The sequence below is a fragment of the Lathyrus oleraceus genome, chromosome 4, assembly GCF_024323335.1.
Source record: "Lathyrus oleraceus cultivar Zhongwan6 chromosome 4, CAAS_Psat_ZW6_1.0, whole genome shotgun sequence".
NCBI classification, from domain to species: Eukaryota; Viridiplantae; Streptophyta; class Magnoliopsida; order Fabales; family Fabaceae; genus Lathyrus; species Lathyrus oleraceus.
In genome coordinates this window covers 484,372,694-484,390,918 of record NC_066582.1, presented here as the reverse complement: position 1 = coordinate 484,390,918, position 18,225 = coordinate 484,372,694, and the positions used below count along the sequence as shown (strand labels likewise).

Genomic DNA, 18,225 nt, shown 5'->3' with positions numbered 1-18,225 from the left:
ACAAAATTAGCTTTTCAGTTGTTGCAAAAGAGGATTACTGCTCTGAATATTAAGGGGACATTCTCTGACACAATGAAGTTATGTGAAGAAAGAAAAAGGGTCGCCCAAACGGCACCCCTATTCGAACCAAAATGGATACGGCGAACAAAATGGTTTGATTATGTAGTTCATGTCGTCAGCCAAGTCACAATCGTACTAACTGTCCCAGTGTTGGAACAAGCACAAGATAATTTTACATGTACCTCTTTTGCTTTATATTAAAAACAATATTTATTTCATATGATAACTTTGTGAGAAAATACAATCACAAACAAATACAACACATTCAACACACAAGCAACACATAAACACAACACAACAGACTACAACAAATAAAATATCATTACTATAACTAAGTGATTACAACCATCAAAACAATTTTGAACATATTATACATCATCCTGTGAACTTCTATGTTAGTCTTAATATCCACTCATTCACGCACTTCTCCATTTTGGTTGAGCGTGGACTCAAGCCATTAAATTCTTCTAAATCTTTCACCATATGCAATTTCTTCATCTAACCAACGATTCAACGTCCGATTAAGACGTTCAAACGAATATATATTCCAAAGTCAAATCTTTATCGGAGGTGCGACTGCTGAAAAGATTAAATCGGTATTTCTCTTGTGAATGTATTCATACATGATTAAAGAAAACAAAGCTGAAGGAGATTGAAGAAATTGAAGGAAAATGGAAGGAGGGTAAGAAATTGTGTGAAAAAGTATGGGAGATGCGCATGGTGATATTTATAGAAGAACCATGCATGCATGCGCCAATGCACCAGGCTCCACACCCACATAACACATGCATGCGTCAATGCATGTGACACACACACACATGCACGCATGCATGCGCCAATGCATGTGACGCATACATGCATTAGTTTTGCATGCATGCGTCAAGGCTTTGGGCGCCTTCTTTGATGGTTAGTTGGATGCGCCAGTTCAACTGGCGCATCAGTAGGGAAAAGTGGTTATTTTTGTATTTTTTTTTAAAAAAATTGATTATTTTGGGATTTAATTTGAAAAAACTGATTATTTAAAAAAAAATCCTAAAATTCATTTATAACATGTTTGGTTTGCCTTTTAAAAGATTCAAAATCAATTCTATAGATGTAGAATTGATTTTAGAGTGATTTTAAAGTGTTTGGTTCTTCTAAAGTATAATTAATTTCTGCATCCATAATTGATTCTACTTTAAGTTATAATTTGTAGCTTTTGAGTTTAAACGTGATTTTTATATTAAAAATTGTTGTTCAACTTACTTTTACATAAATGTATTCAGACATAAATCAATTATGTTAAATCAATTTGCCTAACACAATTCTATCAAAATCAATTTTGTTCACCGTCAATCTAAACACACTTAGTATATATTTGGTTTAGGGGTGTTCAAAGTCGAACCAACCCAATAGAAAACCGCAAACCAAAACAAATCAAACCGAAACCGTAAAAAACACCATTTGGTTCGGATGTGTTTGAGTCATTTTTTAACAAAATCGCGCAGTTTGGGTTGGTTTGCGGTTTGTATGTTGCAAACCGAATTAAATCAAATCAAACCGCATTATGTTACAACCTAAACTTCACTTATCCAACATTCAACCCAAAACTCAAACCTATTATGCCTTAACCTTACAAATATTCTCTTACTCACACTTAGAGTTTTAGTTTCAACCTTCTAAAATATCTTCTAGTAGTATCACATATTTTTCTCATCTTTTTTTCCATATATATCTCACTTTTTCTACTCTAATCTCTCTTATATTGTGTTCTTTCTTTTATACATTCTCAATTAAGTTTTTATCGCACTTTTCTTCTCTAATCTCATATCTCTTATGTTCTTTCTTTTTCATCTTCTCGAGTCTCTCCTCTACTTTGTTTTTTCTTTTTTTTATTATAATATCTTTAATATTGTTTTATGTTACTATTTTATATTTTTTATTCAACTTTTATCTAAACTTATTTTTGTATATTGAATGAGAAGTTTTTGTCTAAATATGGTGAGTTTTGTTGTTATATGATAATCTATGAATGACTAAACACAAAATTATGTTGTTCTATATAGGTGTATGTGTGACTCAATAAAAATCTTTTAAAAAACTGAAACCAACCTAAACCGCATTGGTTTGGTTTGGTTCAATTTTTTTCTAAAAGTCAACCGAACCAAACCAAATCGCATACTTTTTTCTCTTGCGGTTGGGTTGATTTTTAACGTCAAAATCGTCCAAACTACACCGCAAACACCCCTAATTTATTTTTTCTTTTGAAAGATGCGAAAACAATTCTAGAGTTGTAGAATTGATCTTGGAGTGATTTGGAAATATTTGATTCTTCTAAAGTAGAACTGATTCTACCTTCAGAATTGATTCTCCTTAAAGATAGAAAATTGTAGCTTCAGAATTGATTCTTCCGCTGAAATTTGTAGTTCAACTCACTTTTATATAAATATATCCAAAAATAAATTAGTTAGGTTAAAATCAATTCTACCGATCCCACTTCTGGTCAAAACCAATTATATCCACCCTGAATTCAAACAAACACTATAACAGAAATGGAGATTTACCCATCCAAAGGTTGCACTTATTTTCATGGCTTATAACTTGTTTCTCTATTTGGCAACAATTTTCATATAATATAACCAATGTGACCAAGCATGAGTTCAATCAAGCTTGCCCTTTTATTTCTAAGGACTTGAAAAATCAGTCTTAAATTTCTCCCCAATGTGAAGGCTGAAGAAACCTCAATTTGTTTGACAAAAAAAAACAATACAACATTTATCCAGAGGTGCAAAAATTGCAGGCTAGGCCAACAAAATGTCATACCTATGCATAAAGTAAATAAATTTTATTTATGTACAAGTATACGGCTCTACCAAAATTTGTACTAAAAACTAGAGCACATGCAATCTGCACAAAAATTCATCTAACAAATGTACTTCATGTATCACCCAAAAGTTCTAAAACTTTCATAAGCAGGTTCCAATTTTATGTAAATAGTATTCTTGAATTTTCAATCTCTATATGACTCAGCAAAGTCTTTGATCCTTTGTTTAATATTCTGCATGAAGAGTGAAAAAGAAGCATCATAAGCACATAACAATTATGAAGAAAAAAAGTTCATAGTCTAATTTATAAAATCCTGATCAAGGATCGAAAATATATAAATAATTACCGCCAGTTCTTCATGAAGCACAATAAATATTTTCTTCAGTCTCTTGTGTCTCTGCAATTCACATTATGGCCACATGTTTAGAAAATAGATATTGTACTTAATATAAGTAGAAGATTACGAATTAGGTAGCACAAGAATATCCAAAATATAACTTTTCAATATTTCTCTTAACATTATGGCCATAGGTGAAAACATAAAACATACCGATCCACATCGCCTATAGGATTCCTTAATCTGTTCTGCAATGTTGTCATATCCATCCATATCTCCCCTGCTTTTAGCATATTCTAAATCATCGCCAAATTTCTGAAACTCAATCCTGCAAATGGGTGAGATGTTAGACAAAATATTAGACATGTAATTAGAATACACACTTGAACTGAAAAGCACAAAAATTTTAATCTTTAGATTATTTTACTTGTAATCTTCCAAAATCTTGTTCAAGGAGAGGTAACTCTCATATTTATCTTGGTATTCCTGCACATATTCTTTGTATCTAGCATTGCACACAAAACATGTATCAGAACAAACAAACAAAAAAGCAATAAAGGCAAAAGAACCCTAGCACACTAACTACTACAACAGTAATTACAAGAGAAGATAAAGAGTGGCTGCTTACTGGGAAAATGTCGTTATAGCTCCCTTTAATTCAGGTTCCTCCTTGTCATACTTTGAATAGGAGCAACTATTTTCATCAGACGAAGATTCTCTCTTCTTTTGGTCACTATTATTTCTATCTGCAAATATTGAATCCTTTCTTCCATCAGCCACCTCTTCAAATGAATTAGGTGTTTGTTTTTTACTCTCTTTCACAGGGTAGGAAACCGTTCCACGTTTTGTCTCTTGCTTTGATCCATTTGCAGGCACTCTTCTATTGCTTTCACTGCGACCATCCAAATCATTATCATGGCTTACGCCTGACTCATTATTTCTAAATTTGGTACTCATATCTGACGGTTTGTTTTGATATCCAATGTCCGCATTATCTGCTTTCAAATGTTGCGAATGAGCTTGCATAGCTCTAGAATGAGACTTTGTTGAATCTTCAAAATGATAATCTACATTCTTTTTATTTGTGTTTTCCAAATTGCTAGGAAAACCTGAACTTACGAACACCGAGGATGGCTTTCCAGAATCTAAAGTTGTTTTCAATGAAGGTTTTACTTTATTGATATTTGAATTCAGGTCCTCTAAAGCATTTGATCTGTTATCCATATGTTTAAACGAACCTCTTCGCTCAAATTCCTTTGCAACAATGGTTTCATCAGGAGTGGACTCACGAAGTTCTCCCAACTCCAAGTCTGAATGCTCTCTTTGAAGCGAGATACCTCGTCCATTAACAGCAGGGGATTTACTAAGACCAGTTCTGTTGTTATCCTTAGGCGACGTTCCCAAATGTGACTGTGTACCTTGTCGGCCTTCCTTTAATTTACCAACCATTTCACGTTGTTTTTGGAAATTAGAATCCATGGGTAACAATGACTGCTTACTTCCATTACTATCATCCCAGGAACTCCTGGGGACATTTTTCCCGGACGCATAAATATCTTCATTTTGAGCATCTCTATGAGATTTATTTTCCGGCACATGAGAAGCTTCACGTGCACGGTAGTCCTTTCCTGAGTGTTTTCTGTTGTGCCTTGTGCTTCCACCGAGTTTGTCTGATTTTTCCAACGGATAGGAAGGGTTTCCTAGAGGGCTTTGGTCAAAGGACCTTTGACCTGTCTCTGGTAAATCTGAACTAGAATTTCCAGGCAATGCTCGGTTGTATCCTTTCTGGAAACCAAGATTGGAGTTTCCTTGTCTGTCAGCTCTATTCCCCATTTGTGTATTAGGGCCTTTACCAGTGTCTTCAGTAAATTCGAAAGGAGAAAAATTTCTAGAGTTTCCAAATTTTTGCACATCTGTACCCGGAGAATATGACTCACGAGACGAGTTTCTTGCTTTCAAATTCTTTGTACCTTCGAATTTCTCATCTATGTTCTTCAATTCAGAACCCTTCTTATGTGTACCTCTAGATAGCTTATCAGAGCTTTCGGACTGTTCGTTCCTAGAGCTATCTTTGACTTCACTTTCCCTTTCATCAAACAAACTCCCTATATAATTTTTGCGCTCCTGTAGCTGTTGATAATCAGGTGAAAAAGGCTCTGCCTCTTCTGCATATTTATCAGAAATAGTATCTGTAGTTAGCCCCATTTTAGCTCCCTGTTCCTCTGGCGAGTCTTTTTCAATATCAACTACATCAAATTCATTACCATCTTGCTTCTCATCAAACTCATTCTGCATAGATCTTCCAACAGGAGATTTTACTGGAATGGGTAAGGAAATCCTTTGATCGTAGGTTTCTGCTTTAAGCTTCGGCTCTTTTTCATCATCGCTCAAAATATCTACATCCTCATCAGAACCCTCCAATCCCTCCTTGCTGCTGGAAGACGCGTCACTTTCACTGTCACTGCTACTCCCACTCCCTGATCCAGCAGGACTTTTACTTCTGCTCCTGCTGTGGCTTCCACTGTCGCTTCCACTGTCACTACTGTTACTTTCACTATCACTATCACTTCCACTGGCACTGGAGCTGCCTGCCCTCCCTTCACTATAATCAGAACTTTTTTTGTCACCAAATATATCAGGTGAAGCATGTTGCATATCAATTTTTTCCAATGTGTTTGATTCTTCTTCCACTTTGGATTTTACTTGAATAGTTTCCTCCAAAACCTCATTTGGAACTTTCTCTTCGAAACCTCCCTGTGGAGCTGATATCTGATTATGAAACTCTTCATGGGCAGGCGTTTGATTAAGATTTTCTACAGGCGAACTGTACAAACATATAAAATTTAAAGAGAATGAGAAGAAGGGATAATGCAGTACTAGACATGATTTTTAAGAAACTGATGCAAAAGATACAAAGCCTGGTAGGCTATTAGAGTATTTATTATACAACTCGTCAAGCTTGTACTGTAATCCACTAAAAACTTATAAGCACTGTAACAAACTAAAGAAGAATCTAAAATAACTCAACAAGCACATACACGGACATAATCAAACTAAAAAAGTACACCTTCAAGAAATTACAGGCCCAAAACAAAACACATGCAGTACTGGTATCCAGTGATAACATTGTGAAAGTAAAAGGTACCTTCCCCTTTCAGTCAGAGGTTTCTTGAAGCTTTCTGAATCCACCGCTGGCTTTAAAATATATCTTCCAGGGGACTGGTATTTTGCAATCTGATGTTCAAGATCAAATGAGAAATTAGATCACATAGGTATCATAAAACAATATCCTCAAGATTCCAACCACTTACTTTTTTTATAATTGGCTCAAGATCCTTTAAGGAACTTGGAAGTGTGTCACTGACTGCTTTCTCCAAGGCCTATAATCAAAAGAGGAAAGCAAACAGATAAAATTTGGTTAATCAGAGAGTTAGAGATGGTTAGTACAGGCCTAAGAAGTAAGAATAACTATATACTTGATTTTCTACGGCACCTTAAAAGTCATTCCGTTAGGTTTATCCTTTAGGAGAGAAATTAACATGTTCTGCAAATCTGTTGGATTGGATCCATTATTTCCTTTGCCCCCTGGTTTGGTCCTCATAGCATTGCTTGTCCTGGTAGGGACTTCTTTCTCAAAGACAGCATTGCTTGTCCTGGTAGGGACTTCTTTCTCAAAGACAGCATTGGTATCTTGCTTGTCTGTCATTTGTGATGGCATGGCTTCATCAATAATTTTAGAGATATTTACAGCTCCCCGTGGAGAGGAAGAAGGAGCAAAGTGATCAGGTGAAGATGGAAGAGGAGAAGAACGTTTTCCCTTGGCAGTAGTACATGTTGACATCAATCCAGATCGATTGGAGGTTTTTGGGGGACCTCCAACTGTGAAAAAACATTTCATATAAATATTAGAATAAACAGTTAGAGTTGAGTAGACGGTACTTTGTATTAGCAAAACAGGATAAATAACTCTGTAACCAACTGTGCTGAGTCAGGTACAGCTCCCTATATATAGCTTTAGGAAAGCTATTGTAATAATCATGAATTGTTTCTCCAGAAACACAATATTCAGTTAAGCCTATCTGAATTTCAGAAGAATAATTCTTCATCTTCTTCGGGCATCTAATATAAACTATATGAGTAGATGTGCAGTGGGGACAAGCCACTTTTGTAGGGATGAGTTAGACCTAAACCACATTTCTTAACATAGTATCAGAGTCTGGTTTAAGATCCGGTGGGCCACCTGCTATCAGGTTTCCGCTATCGACAAGCCGGATTTGTAGGGATGACTTAGGCCTAAACCACGTTTCTTAACATGGTATCAGAGTCTGGTTTAAGATCCGATAGGCCACCTACTATCAAGTTTCCGCTATCGAGTCACCCACCATTTATTTTCACGCTCCAGATGTTCAGTCTTGGACGCGAGGCGTGTGTTAAAAGTCTTACATCAGATAATATATGGCTTGAACAAGCCGGTTTTGTAGGGATGAGTTAGGCCCAACCACATTTCTTAATAGCTTTTAATACTTCTATGCAATTAATCTTACTATTGATTTAAACTGTTGAAAAGATGTAAATTTTAATACCTTGAAGAGTTTCCACTTTCCTTTTCTTAAGAGCAGCCTCATTCTTTTTATTGTAATTTTTCCATGATGTAGCTAGACAAGGGAAGCACGAGGCTCTTTAGTAAGATAGTTCAAACATAAAAACCGTTAAACCAAATAAACTTAAATTACAAGTCTTTGGCAGAACAAAATAGAATGGTGATAAGATGATAACAATACCCAACACCATCAAGATTTTTTTTCAAGTTTCTTGGCCCAATGGCACAATAAAATAGCAACTTGAAATTACAAATTTTAAAACTCAGGAAAAGTTATTTCACAAGTACAGGAAGAAAAAGAAAAATTACACTCAACAGCTGTCATCGCCTTTATATTGCTCTTCGTAGACAGGTTCCCGGGCTCCAAGACAATGGCTCTATCATAAGAACATAATAAATGATTAATTGGACCATTGTCGCTATGGAAAGTAATATCAGAAATAAAAATAATAATCAGTGGGTTCTGTAAAAACTAAGCAGCCTATTTAGACTTTTTAACCCTAGAAATAGAACAGTTCTGAACCAAGTCTTTTTCCGAACAAATGGCTGATTACAATCTCATCAATAGTTCATTTGCTTTTCAAAAATTGAAGTGTTAATTGGGTATTATTGGTATTGTATATTGTAACACTACAGAGTAGCAAATTGATAGTGCGGTACAGTAGAGCAGAGAAACGGGTACCGCCAATGGAAATACTGATGGTTACTCCTATCCTTCGGTCTGAACTTTGAATCAAGAAGATTGCAGAACCAATAGGAAATGTTACAACGAAAATGTCAAGGACAAATCTTCTCTAAACTCCAAGGATTCGAGAATCCAGGCCCTTCCACTCACTCCACACCCAAAATCAGTCTACACCCAAGAATTTCTAGTCCTATTATTTATATTCTGCCATTTTCATCCCTTTTCCTGATTCTATTTGAGCTCCCACCACTAATCAATTCATTCAGAAGCTACATCTAGCTAAGTACGAGGACAGCTGCCAACTGCTTGGTTGTCAATAACAGAAACTGACACCGGTCATATCCCCCAAGGTTCGCCGCTACTTCGCCTAGCATAAACATTTTTAATGGGGGTCTGTTTAAAGAAATTCATAATTCTTCTCAATCAACATGAATCCACCAACCTCAGCACAAGTAATCTTAACACATGATACATTTATTAAATAACCAAATATGGGCGGCAAAGGTTTGAACAAAATAGAAATCCTTTGTGATTATAGCAAAGAGAAGCATTTCAACATTACCATCAAGACTAAAAAACTAAGCTTCAAAATTATTGCCCTAGCAGTTGATAGACACTTTTACATGATCATGTGTATATTGATTGTTTTTTATTGCAAAAACCCTAAAACAAATTATAAATTCGAGTGCAATACTTTGATGGAGTTTCACTAGTTACCATCTAAAAAATATTATAAGATAATTATCACCAATATATATCATGTCTGTTTTCTCATTAACACATGCCAAATTCAAGCCATGATAAATTAACAATAAAAAGGAGAGAGAGACTGAGAAATTCAGAAGTTGTAAACAAGGTTTACAAAGGGCAGGTGCAAAAGATTAAGTGTGTGACAATAAGTAAGGAGTGTGTGACAATACTTGCGAGACTTGAGCTTGCGTTCGGCTTCCTCTGACCGCATTTTGACGTGATTCTTAGTTGATTCGTCCAAGATACGCTGTACATTCACTTTGCGCCAGGCACACCCAGATTCAACAAGCAAACCATTTCCATCTACACCACTTTGGCGCTGTTCATAAATATCACATAGATCACCGTCCTTCGACCATGTAAATCTGAACTCCTTCCCACCAACGTCAATAATCTGGTACGAAGATAAAACCACAGGCCTATCAAACTACATATAAACAATTTCATACAAAAAGGCAAACACGCCAAAACGAAAGACAGTCAGTAGGAACTACTCTGCGATGGTATTCTTATATTAATCTTGAACAAAAAGTTCATATCGTTTATGGAAAATTATCAAATTAGGTACACCGCTCAATCTAGATTCGATTTACTATAAACCATGTATGTGGCCACATATCCACCACTGATTGTAATCCATAATATGCACGGGTGGGGAATATTAATATTATTCCTCTTTTGGGGCCACCAACCTCCTGCCACGTGCGATAAAGAGATGGGCCGAACCCATTTTTGAGCCCATCTTAAGCAACTTATCTCGCATTTACATGTTAACCGCATGTTTGGATACACAATATGGAGTGTCAAACACTCGTTTTTTCTTATCACTAGTAATTTTGGTAAAACATTATTAGACCTGACTCATCTTTACAAAAGTGGGTTGTAAGGTGAGGGGTTCACTCTTTATAAACTATTTTAAGGCCTTATCTCTTTTTGCCACTAAACCTCAATTCAACTAGAATCGATTAAAAATTTCTTTTGCAATTAACAATTAACATTAGGCTTACATCAAATTTGCTTTTCGACGGATCAATTATACAAAACCAAGCTGATTCAGAATCACATTCTACTAAATTCACCCAAATAAAGTCTAGTTCCAGGGCTAGAAAACCTACAAAACGGCCTAACTCCACAACTCTAACCCATGACCAATGACTAAAAGTAACTAAAATAACTCAAACATTAATCACTTCACTACAAACTAGTTTATAAATGAATCAGTTTTGCATAATCAAGTTGATTCATAATCACATTTGGCAAAAACTCGCCCAACTAAAGTGTAATTCCACAACCCAAACCTATGAAAATAACAAATTAGCATGTGATTACACAAACTATACTTCAAAATGCAAGTGCAATAATCAGATAAAACTAAAAACTAAAAACTGAAACCAGTCAACAATTCAAAACTGAAATAACAAAAAGCATCGAAAAATAGCAAGAAAAGAAGCATACATTTCCATTGGGATTGTTTGGATTGGCGTCATACTTCATACTTGCAGTGCCACCCTGTGCCTCCACGCGCTTGATCTCTTCAATGAGGTCTGGCGCCAGCCTTATGATCATAGAGAAAGCAGGCGGATTGCTTCCAGATACAAGGCTGAAAGTCTCCTCTACCGCCGGTGGGGCTTTCCGGGCAGAGCCACCGAGGGAGAGACGAGAGCTGGAGGAGGAAGGTGGACGGTGATGCGGCGGAGGTGGGAAAGACGAAGTGAGACGTTTGGGGCCGGCGCGGCCCATTTTGGAGGAGGGTCCGCCGTACATGGTGGTGGAATTGATTTGTCCTCCGACTAAGACTGGATGATGATGAAATTGAAACCTATTATCATATTATAAATCTATTTTATATATTTTAGGTTTAAATCATTCTAGGTCTATATATCTAATTTTACTTTTTTTTTGGTTTTTGTTATTTGTATTTGCCGTAACAACTATATATTTAAATTACTCTTTTTATAATTTATCTTTAAAAAATATATAAATAAAATTAATATTTTAAAAATTGGACTGGAGATTGAACCGGTAAAAATTACGGTTTAAGGTTCAATTGATTCAATTGATAAAACTTGTGGTTTAAGGTTCAATTGGTTCAACCGGTTAAACTTACGATCGAACCGTTTATTAAATAAACTAATAATATAAAATTAAATTTCATAAATATATCACACATAATCATATATTTACAACTTAATAAAATTATTATTTCAAAAATTCATTACAAATTTAATACAATAATATCGATAATACATATAATAACATAAGATAATTCTACACTTTATTTTAACATTCGTTTGAGAATAATTGGACTAAATTAAAGATTTACAATAAACTAAGTTAAATTAATTCAAACTAAAATTAAAATAATAGAATATAATAACTAAAATAATGTTCAAATAATTAAGAATATCTAAATTAAATAAAATCAAATATCAAGAATAAATAATATAATACAATATAATTTATTAAAAAACGAATTTGAGTTGAATTACGACAAATAAATCTTAATTGACAACAAAAAATAATATTGACTTGACGATAATCAATATTGAGTTGGATATCGTGACTATATTTGAAATTGACAGTGTGATGATGATGGAGTATGGTTGAAAGGAAAACTATAATAGAATGATAAAACTTAGAAGTTTATATGGTTATAAAAAAAATACGGATTTTTTTTATGATTGAGAATGTAGGATAAATTTTGATATTGACATATTAAATTTTTAAATTTTTTTTTTTAAAAATGATCAATTTGATGATTTTTTGAACCGGACGGTTTTTTAAAACCGACTCTGGTTCTTTGGTTCAAATAGTTTTGCACGGTTCAATCTGATTTTTCCGATTTTATTCCGATTTTGATCCATTCGCGATTTTGAAAGGTTGATCTAATCGGTTGAACCGGATAGTTCATCCGATTTTTAAAACATTGAATGGAATGTTGTAGATTCAAATTTATATTCTTGTATATAATATATTTACATAATTATTGATTGAATTGATTTAACTGTAATTGAATTACTAAATTTTTATTTTTTTTAGATTTGTTTTGTGTCTCTATTATTTTTTTACATAAAATTTGTATTTAATGTTATTTTATATTATATTTTGCTAATAAAAATAAAATAAAATAAAATCAAGAATTTATACTTGATTGAAAAGGAATTCGGATAAAATAATCCAAATAATTAATTTTTTAAATAAATATTTAAAATAATTTATTTTTTCAGGTATTTTCGAAACTAACTCATTTAAAAAAAATCAAATCAAAAGAAGTATTAATCTAATTGGCGACGGTGCACAACACATAAGAGGAAGCGTAAATATAATTGACGACAATATACATACCGAGGAGGTTGTGTTTGTACGTTATCGTCAATTAGATTGACACATACTCTTACGTGTTGTCTACTGTCGTCAATTGAATTGACGTTTTCTTTGTGTTATAATTTTTTTTGTTTGAAAATGAATTAATTTGAAAAATACGTGAAAAATGGATTAATTTGAGTATTTGTTTGAAAAAATGAATTATTTAAATAAAAAATTTAGAAATTGATTCTCCAAAATTCTTATTTAAATTTGACTTTTAAGTGTATGTGATTCACGTGAATAATCACCTATCTATATGATTCATAAATTTAGATGATTAATGAGAGAAGTGACCTAATTGAAAATAAGTTGAAGCTGAAAGATAGAAGTGTATCAATTTTGATTTATATTAACATCATAATCGATTTCAAACATAACATGAGTTAATATGTTATTTTAAGTGTATATTGTTTTTTACATAAGATTTGTATGGGATGTTATTTAACATTATAAGAGGAAGCGTAAATATAATTGACGACAATATACATACCGAGGAGGTTGTGTTTGTACGTTATCGTCAATTAGATTGACACATACTCTTACGTGTTGTCTACTGTCGTCAATTGAATTGACGTTTTCTTTGTGTTATAATTTTTTTTGTTTGAAAATGAATTAATTTGAAAAATACGTGAAAAATGGATTAATTTGAGTATTTGTTTGAAAAAATGAATTATTTAAATAAAAAATTTAGAAATTGATTCTCCAAAATTCTTATTTAAATTTGACTTTTAAGTGTATGTGATTCACGTGAATAATCACCTATCTATATGATTCATAAATTTAGATGATTAATGAGAGAAGTGACCTAATTGAAAATAAGTTGAAGCTGAAAGATAGAAGTGTATCAATTTTGATTTATATTAACATCGTAATCGATTTCAAACATAACATGAGTTAATATGTTATTTTAAGTGTATATTGTTTTTTACATAAGATTTGTATGGGATGTTATTTAACATTATATTTTATTTTTTAAAATGAAAAAAAGAAAATGAAATCAAGAGTTTAGGATAATGTGATTAGAATCGATTTCAACCATTGGATGTATCTCTTTAGTCATTTGAATACTAAAAAGAACACCATATAATTTTGCAAAAAGAGCATTTCATTTTTCTAAGCTTCCCTAAAAACGCTTTAATAAAGCAACGATGATGATTGTGAATAATATCACCGCAAGTAAAATGATGATGAATATAAAAGAATTAATGTCGATCTTCACAAACCTTGAGGGAGGTTTTTTCCAATTAATATTCATTCTAGTAACACTCTCATATCGAGAAGGAAAAAGGAATTTTTTTTTTTTAATTTTATAAGGCATGTTATGTTGATCACTTTCGAGATAATTTAAGTATCAAAATCTTTCTCTAAAAAAAGAATTTAGGTTGTTACAATCCTTTCAAAGTATCAAAGGAACATGTATGATTTGTAGCTCATGTATCAAGGATCCACAAAGAATGAGGTTTACCATTGGCATTGGAAGACAAAGAATTTAGCACAAGAGGAGATGTAGACACTGAATTGGCTGTGGAAACAGGTTTTGAATGTTGAAGCAGTGCCAAAATGTTGTTGTATTGCTCTTGAGTCAAGCCATAAGAGGAATTGGTGGAACTTGAACCTGATGCAGGTGTCTCTGATGCATTGTTGGCTATTGCAGACTGTTGAGAACTGAACCCATTGCCTTTGATCTTGTGTTTGAAGCTTGGTGGATACCCATGCTTAATGAAACAAGTATCAATGGTATGGTTATTTCTCCTACAGTGAGTACAGACACGATTTTGACCTCTTGAACCAGCTGCACCCTGATATTTTCCTCTATATGAATTGAATTTGTTTAGCTGAGCATCATGAGATACACTCAAGGCTATACTCTCTTCATTATTTCCAACACTAGGAAGAACTGCAGAATTAGCATGATTCATTTCTCTTTCTTGCTGAATTACCAAAGAAAAGGTTTTATCAATATCAGGTAACGGATTCATCATCATGATTTGGCTCTTGGAATGAGTGAATTTCTCATTCAAACCTTTAAGGAATCGAATCACATAGTCTTGATCCCTATAACGGCGAATCGATCCAGAAGCACCACAAGAACATGGAATTGCACAGGAACAAGATGGAATTGGACGATAAGTTTCCAATTCATCCCACAGAACTTTCAAATGAGTAAAATAATTGGATACATCTAAGGTACCTTGACGGAACATGTAAAGATCTTCTTGAATGTCAGATATGCGGAAAATATCACTATGAGAAAATCAAACCTGCAGATTCTTCCACACACCGCAGCTGTGTCAATCCATAGAACCGATCGTGCAATTGGTGCAGAGATTGAGCGTTGTATCCACGCAAGAACCATCGTGTTGCAACGGATCCACGACGCATAAAGAACGTCTGAAACAGGGGGTTTGGGAAGAGTACCGTCGATGAATTTGTCCTTGTTCTTGGAGATCAACGCGATTTGCATTGAACGAGACCAGGTGTGGTAATTTTTGTCATCGAGCGGTGAAGAAACGAGAACAAGAGTCGGATTCTCGTTCGGATGCAGGTAATGAGGATTAGCAGAGTTGGTAGCAAAATCTGTAAAATTTTGTGCAGCCATTGTTGCAGAGATAAGGAAACAAGAAGGAAGAAGGGGGAAGAACAATGGCTACCAGAGTTGAGATAACTCTGATACCATATCAATGGAACATGTGTTCATCATGAATGGGAGATGAAAACAGTTAGTTATGCATCAAGAAGGAGAAGAAGAAGGTAGTTACATTCAAGAAGAAGAAGGAAAGGAAAAATATTGTTCCATTCAATGAATAATAATGAGTTACAATATGGTTTATATATACAAGAAGGTGTAGTAGTGTAAGCTAAGATGGAAAGTCTGTAAAATATAAAGTGTTAATTCTAATACAAAGAGCTCATAGCAAAACACTCACACACACATAAAAAATATTCTAATACAAAGAGCTCATAGCAAAACACCCACACACAAAAAAATAGGTCAATTGGTAGTGATATCTCCAATATTGTTTGAAAGTAATGTTCTATCTCGATGGTGCATGTTGAGGCTAAAAAAACTTAGCCTAGTTATTAAGTAATGAGAATTGCATATTGATTGTCTCCAATATCGAACTATTTGATTAGATATAAAAATATAAATAAAATCTTAAACAAGTTTTTTTTTAAAATTACACTATTTATTTATGTTTAGTCTTTTAAAAAAAGTTATTTGAATTCACGTATTAATGTAAATAAATTATTGATATTTATAAATTAATAATTTAAAAAAAATGTCTATATTAAAAAAATTATGTCAAACAAAATTCATAAAGAGAAAGTAAAAATGAAAATTAATATATTTTTAAGGCTTATAAATATATCATTTTTGTTTCTAATATCTATACCATGTTAGATTTAATTTATTTTAATAACAGGGTTAAATTTATCGAAGAAATGTATTTAGATAATCAATATTTTATGAACAATATTAAAACAACAAAATATTTGAATATTTATAATTTAAATGCGCTATTAATAAATAGAAATAAAATATCTAAAGTCGTATGCTCTAAAATATTATAAATATTAAAATTTAAATTTAATTTGATTATTACTCTATTAATTTTAGTCTAATCATAGATACATCAAATTATTTATTTAAAAATAATAATATGCTTAAGTAGGTAAATAAATATGTACTCAAAATTAAGTTATTGCATTTTAAATATTCATGTCTATTGAGTCAACGTTGGATCTAACAAAATTGAGTTCATTCAAAAGCTTAATCTTTATCTTTATCTTATTACTTTTAAAAAGTTATTTTCTCTTTAATTTTATATAATGATGACACCTACTTAAATTTTAAATTTTAAAAATAATAATAAATGACCTAGCAATAAATGATTCCTAAGCATGAATTATCCAATGTCGCTCTATATAAAGTAATGTTTTGCAACACATTCATCTCTGCCCTCCCATCACTTCCAGCTTTTAACAAACAAACATAAATTATTTAAAAAATTTAATGGCTTCAAACAACCCTTTTTAAAAAAATGAAAAGTTTTATGAAAAAAAAGTTAATGAAAAGTTTTTTGGTATCAAAGTTGCAAATATTATTGACGATGAGCACAACACTCATATAACGAATTTGCTTGCAAGAATGCAAACATATCATATAGATTTCGACAACCATAATGTAAGTGATGCGTGTATCTTCCCCAATAAATGAGTTATATTTGCAAATACAAATTGCTTGCATTTTTTTTTCATAATGTTTGATAGATATGTTTACTTGCATTATGTTTTCAATGCATGCATTCTATTTGCTTGTTTGATCGGAATGCAGTTTCTTGCGTTATATTTTATCTTAATATATTTTTTAGTCTCTTAACTTAGTTTAATATTCTGCTTTATTCCCTTAACTAAAAAATATTACAAGTTAGTCTCTTAACTTCACTTTTATTATCCTATTTGGTCACTTTCGTCAATTTCTAACAAAAAAAGATTAAGTTCCGGTGACGTTGTGTGACAGCAAGGTCATTAATACAAATCTGAGTCAGCATATGTACTTAAAAACTAATACACTATTCAAAATACGGGATTCCCCGAAAGCAAAATTCTTGCATTTTAAATCGTGTATCAATTTTTAACTACATATGTTGACTCATATTTGTACTAGTGACCTTGTTGTCATGCCACATTAGAGACTTGGTGACTAATTATGCCTTAAATCTATAAGCATTTTTAAGCACATGTTATCTATGTCGCTTGCTTTATTATTTGCTAACTAATTGTATTTTATAAAACGCAGTCAATGAAAAAACTTCATTCATGTTTTGCTAAAGAATTTGGAGACGAGATTGCACCATATATGATTTTTCGGGATCTAAAAGATAATGAGTTTGAGGTGTAAGTCCTAAAGAAAAGGGGAAAGAACTATTTTAATGATGGTTGGCTCGGTGAGAGATGTTTACGACATAAAGTTTAGTGTTTGGGTTACGTTCAGATATATAGAAAATGACCTTTTACGTATAAGACTTACAAGTATGTTTGGTGAAGAGATTGAGTATCCTATCACTATTCCTCCAATTAAACGGTGTTTGGTTAGAAAACCTCTTGAAGCTATCTCATCAAGTACTAGTTATTTTTCTATTTTCCCTTTTGAGCATCATGTATCAAAATTGTTTATTTTTAGTTTTACGAAAGCATTGACGTTGTCTGATGTCAATTCTGGAGTGTTAGTATATTTTTTTATCCTTTATCTTATTTATTTTTTATTAAAACTTATTAAAAATCATATTTTTTTCTTTGTGATTTAATATATAGTTTCGTGTTGTATTGATCACAGAGTTTACCTTGGCGTGGATTCTGTCAAGCCATTTTACCATCAGTTGTTTCTGAATTGCTTTTGCTTGATTACGTTAATAGTGGATTTAATTGTATTTTGAATTTTGATATTGAACCAAAAATATTATGCAAGATATCTGAAGGATGGATTGATTTTTGCAAGCTGCATCATTTTATCTGAAGGGATGAAAATAAAATTTAATGTCATTGAGAGCAACAACAACAAGATTATGTATGTCCAGATCCTACCAGATTTTGGAGTGAGAATAATTTTGATTCATCCTT

At 32.7% G+C, this 18,225-nt stretch overlaps 2 protein-coding genes across 2 annotated transcripts; both read right to left on the bottom strand.

Moving 5' to 3' along the window:
- Window positions 1-2,763: 2,763 nt before the first annotated feature.
- Window positions 2,764-11,081, bottom strand: LOC127076426 (uncharacterized). The gene is made up of 12 exons (XM_051018078.1): window positions 10,693-11,081; window positions 9,408-9,631; window positions 8,112-8,179; window positions 7,786-7,857; window positions 6,696-7,081; window positions 6,514-6,582; window positions 6,348-6,436; window positions 3,831-6,026; window positions 3,630-3,707; window positions 3,416-3,530; window positions 3,212-3,262; window positions 2,764-3,097 (listed from the first exon to the last, which is right to left on the bottom strand). Exons 1-12 carry the CDS (start codon window positions 10,999-11,001, stop codon window positions 3,050-3,052), a joined length of 3,705 nt encoding a protein of 1,234 aa, XP_050874035.1. The 5' UTR covers window positions 11,002-11,081; the 3' UTR covers window positions 2,764-3,049.
- Window positions 11,082-13,947: 2,866 nt separating this feature from the next.
- LOC127138113 (uncharacterized) lies at window positions 13,948-15,202 on the bottom strand. The gene is made up of 3 exons (XM_051064514.1): window positions 14,865-15,202; window positions 14,069-14,658; window positions 13,948-13,967 (listed from the first exon to the last, which is right to left on the bottom strand). Exons 1-3 carry the CDS (start codon window positions 15,200-15,202, stop codon window positions 13,948-13,950), a joined length of 948 nt encoding a protein of 315 aa, XP_050920471.1.
- Between the last annotated feature and the right edge of the window lie 3,023 nt (window positions 15,203-18,225).

Coding starts and splice junctions, on each gene's coding strand:
- LOC127076426 (XM_051018078.1), bottom strand. CDS start 11,001: ATGTACGGCGGACCCTCCTCCAAAATGGGCCGCGCCGGCCCCAAACGT. Junction 9,632..10,692: donor CAAACAATCCCAATGGAAAT/GTATGCTTCTTT, acceptor TCTTCGTACCAG/ATTATTGACGTTGGTGGGAA. Junction 6,437..6,513: donor TTGAGCCAATTATAAAAAAA/GTAAGTGGTTGG, acceptor CTTGAACATCAG/ATTGCAAAATACCAGTCCCC.
- LOC127138113 (XM_051064514.1), bottom strand. CDS start 15,202: ATGGCTGCACAAAATTTTACAGATTTTGCTACCAACTCTGCTAATCCT. Junction 14,659..14,864: donor GTGTGTGGAAGAATCTGCAG/GTTTGATTTTCT, acceptor TCGCCGTTATAG/GGATCAAGACTATGTGATTC. Junction 13,968..14,068: donor TTTGTCTTCCAATGCCAATG/GTAAACCTCATT, acceptor TTCTTTTTTTAG/AGAAAGATTTTGATACTTAA.